This window comes from Dendrobium catenatum, unplaced genomic scaffold (assembly GCF_001605985.2).
Source record: "Dendrobium catenatum unplaced genomic scaffold, ASM160598v2 original_scaffold_8142, whole genome shotgun sequence".
Lineage (NCBI taxonomy): Eukaryota > Viridiplantae > Streptophyta > Magnoliopsida > Asparagales > Orchidaceae > Dendrobium > Dendrobium catenatum.
In genome coordinates this window covers 1-2,712 of record NW_021326602.1, presented here as the reverse complement: position 1 = coordinate 2,712, position 2,712 = coordinate 1, and the positions used below count along the sequence as shown (strand labels likewise).

At 40.9% G+C, this 2,712-nt stretch overlaps 1 protein-coding gene across 1 annotated transcript; it reads left to right on the top strand.

Annotated features, from left to right (window-relative positions):
- The first annotated feature begins 1,450 nt into the window (after window positions 1-1,450).
- LOC110103369 (probable F-box protein At4g22030) lies at window positions 1,451-2,674 on the top strand. Its single transcript, XM_020832043.2, has one exon. The coding sequence runs from the start codon at window positions 1,451-1,453 to the stop codon at window positions 2,672-2,674; it is 1,224 nt and encodes a 407-aa protein (XP_020687702.1).
- Window positions 2,675-2,712: the final 38 nt, after the last annotated feature.

Below are 2,712 nucleotides of genomic sequence, written 5' to 3'. Positions count from 1 at the left end.
TTTACTCTTTTCTGTTTGGTGGCGGAAACTCGTGCAACGCTAGAGACGCCGAATTTAACAAACTCTACCTCCGCGTATATTCTCGGCACGCCAAACACTACTTATAAAAGTAAAGCTATATTAATATCTCAAATTTTAAATTCCAAGAGATTTTTGTACTAAAAAAGTTGATTTTAAAAGCACTTAAAAAGCAATTGTTCAACAAATGAAAGCATATAAATATTACCGAAAAGTCTTACTAATGAGGCCACTGAATCTAAAACATAAGTAAACAATATGGTTGAACTTATAATTATTTAAATTTATGAAATTAAATAGATAAAAAGTTATTAATAAGAATTTGTTAAATTTATCTAGAATATTAAATGATTACTTGTCTAGATATTAAAGAACTCTAATTTGCATGTGGAAGCTATAGATTTTTATAAATTTACCAATGATTCACAGAAAAATTGCCATTAAATTGAGTTCACGCATGACTCATCTCTACTAATACATTTAGAGTGGGCTTAAGCATTAAGGAATTGACTACATTCATGACTATAGCAGAACAAAAAAAAAAAAAGAAAAATATACAATAATACAATATGACAAATCTAGGATATCCAAGGGACAACAAACACAACAATGAAACAAAGTAGTACATTTACCCAACTAAATAAAAACGTTCTAGGGTGACAATTGACAAATCCAAATCATCGACTATACTTGACCGACAGTTTATCAGAATAGATTTGAAGAGTTATCAAGCTTGAGTTTATATCGACTAATAATTTGATTTTGGGGCCCAGACTTCACTTAATAATAATTTTTTTTAATTATTGATAAAATCATGAAAAATAGTAATATATAAAATATATAATATATAACACGTGTAATATATAACAAAAAAACAACAGTAATCAGAAATAAAAAAAGACGAATCACAAACAAATAGATGAATAAGGAAGTTTTATTTTGGAACGGAATTAACTTAAAATGATTTTTAAAGTTATAAAATCTTTAGTTAAGAAAAAATTAAATTTATCTAAATTAATAAGCTATTTTAAAAAAAGAGAAGGGAAGCCGTCACCAGACACGAATCGCGAGCATAATCAGACAGTTCTAGAAACAGCTTCGGGCGCTGACAACTGAAGAAAGAAGGCCTCCACATTTGCGCGTGCTGGTTCAGATAAATCGTTAAATAATTTATTTGACTCTTTCCTATAGTAATTAGTAGTATACGATGATGGCTGGTCCTCTTCAACATGGACGCTTTCAAGGATTCTAATTCAAACATCTCAGCCAAGTCTGCGTTGACACTTCTCTGCCCCTCCTTCCTGCTTGTATTCTTTCTATAAATACCCAACTCCCCATCCAAACATCAAATATACAGATCAAAACCCAAGATTTGTTGAACTTCAGCAGAAGAGAGAAAACAGGCCACCGAAAGATCTTAGGAAGAATTAAGATGGCCGCACTACAGACCCACTGCCTTCTTCAACCTTCATGCTTTATACCGTCGCGGCTCCCGCCGTGCCGTGGAAGATGGCGAGCAAGCCTTCAATCTCTTCCAAAACTTCAATCTCTCATCCCATTTGAAGAACTTACCATGCTAACAGAACAGTCGACCATCAAGAGGAACAAGTTGGTTGCTCATGACAAGGAAGAGCAGAACAAGAGCTTAATCATCGCCAAGCTTCTTGCCATCGCCGAGGCCGCCGCAGACCGCGCAGAAATGCATGCCATCATCGGCGAGCAGCGAAACAATTGGAACCACCTCTTCCTCCATTCTATTAACTCCATCAACCTCACGGCCTTACTCATGGCTGCGATCGCCTCCATCCCCGAAATAGCGGCATCCCAACCCCTCAACCTCTCCTCCGCCGTCCTCTTCACTTCAGCTGCCGGACTGATGTTTTTCGTCAACAAGATCCAGCCTTCGCAGCTTGCAGAGGAGCAGCGGAACGCCGCCCGACTCTTCAAGCAGCTGGAAAGATCAATCCGTAGCTTGGGAGCACATACTTCAAGTGAATCCGACGTGGAAGACGCCATGGAGAAGGTTCTCGCGCTGCAAAAGGCCTACCCGCTTCCTCTGCTCCCGGGAATGCTCGAAAAATTTCCCAAAGTAGTCGAGCCCACCAAATGGTGGCCGAAGCAGAAGAAACCACAAAGGAAGCAAGGAGTTGCTAGGAATGGGTGGAGCAGTGAGATGGAAAAGGAGATGAGGGGAGTTTTGAGAGTGCTGAAATCCAAGGATGAGGAGCAGTACGTAAGGCTTGGACAACTGGTTCTTAGCATCAACAAGTTCTTATCTTTCGCCGGCCCTCTGCTCGCCGGAGTTGCCGCGGTCGGAGCTGCTAGTTCCATAGGCGGCGGTGCACATGGTTCGTGGCCGGCGGTGGTTGGGGGAGCGTTGGCGGCAGTGGTGAACACACTGGAGCACGGGGGGCAGGTGGGGATGGTGTTCGAGCTGTTTAGGAACTGTGCGGGATTCTATAGGAAGTTGGAGGAGGAGATTGAGTATAACTTGGAGGAGGAGGAGAAGGAGATGAGGGAACAAGGAGAGGTTTTTGAAGTGAAGATGGCGTTGCAGCTTGGAAGGAGTCTTTCTGAGCTCAGAAGCATGGCTTCCTATTCATCTCCTTCGTCCGAAGATACGGAGATTAAAGAGTTCGCCGGAAAGTTGTTCTGATGAAATTCTCATGGACATAGATAATCCAAGCCTTGTAC

Excerpts from the sequence above, each read along its gene's own strand:
- LOC110103369 (XM_020832043.2), top strand. The coding sequence starts at position 1,451 with ATGGCCGCACTACAGACCCACTGCCTTCTTCAACCTTCATGCTTTATA.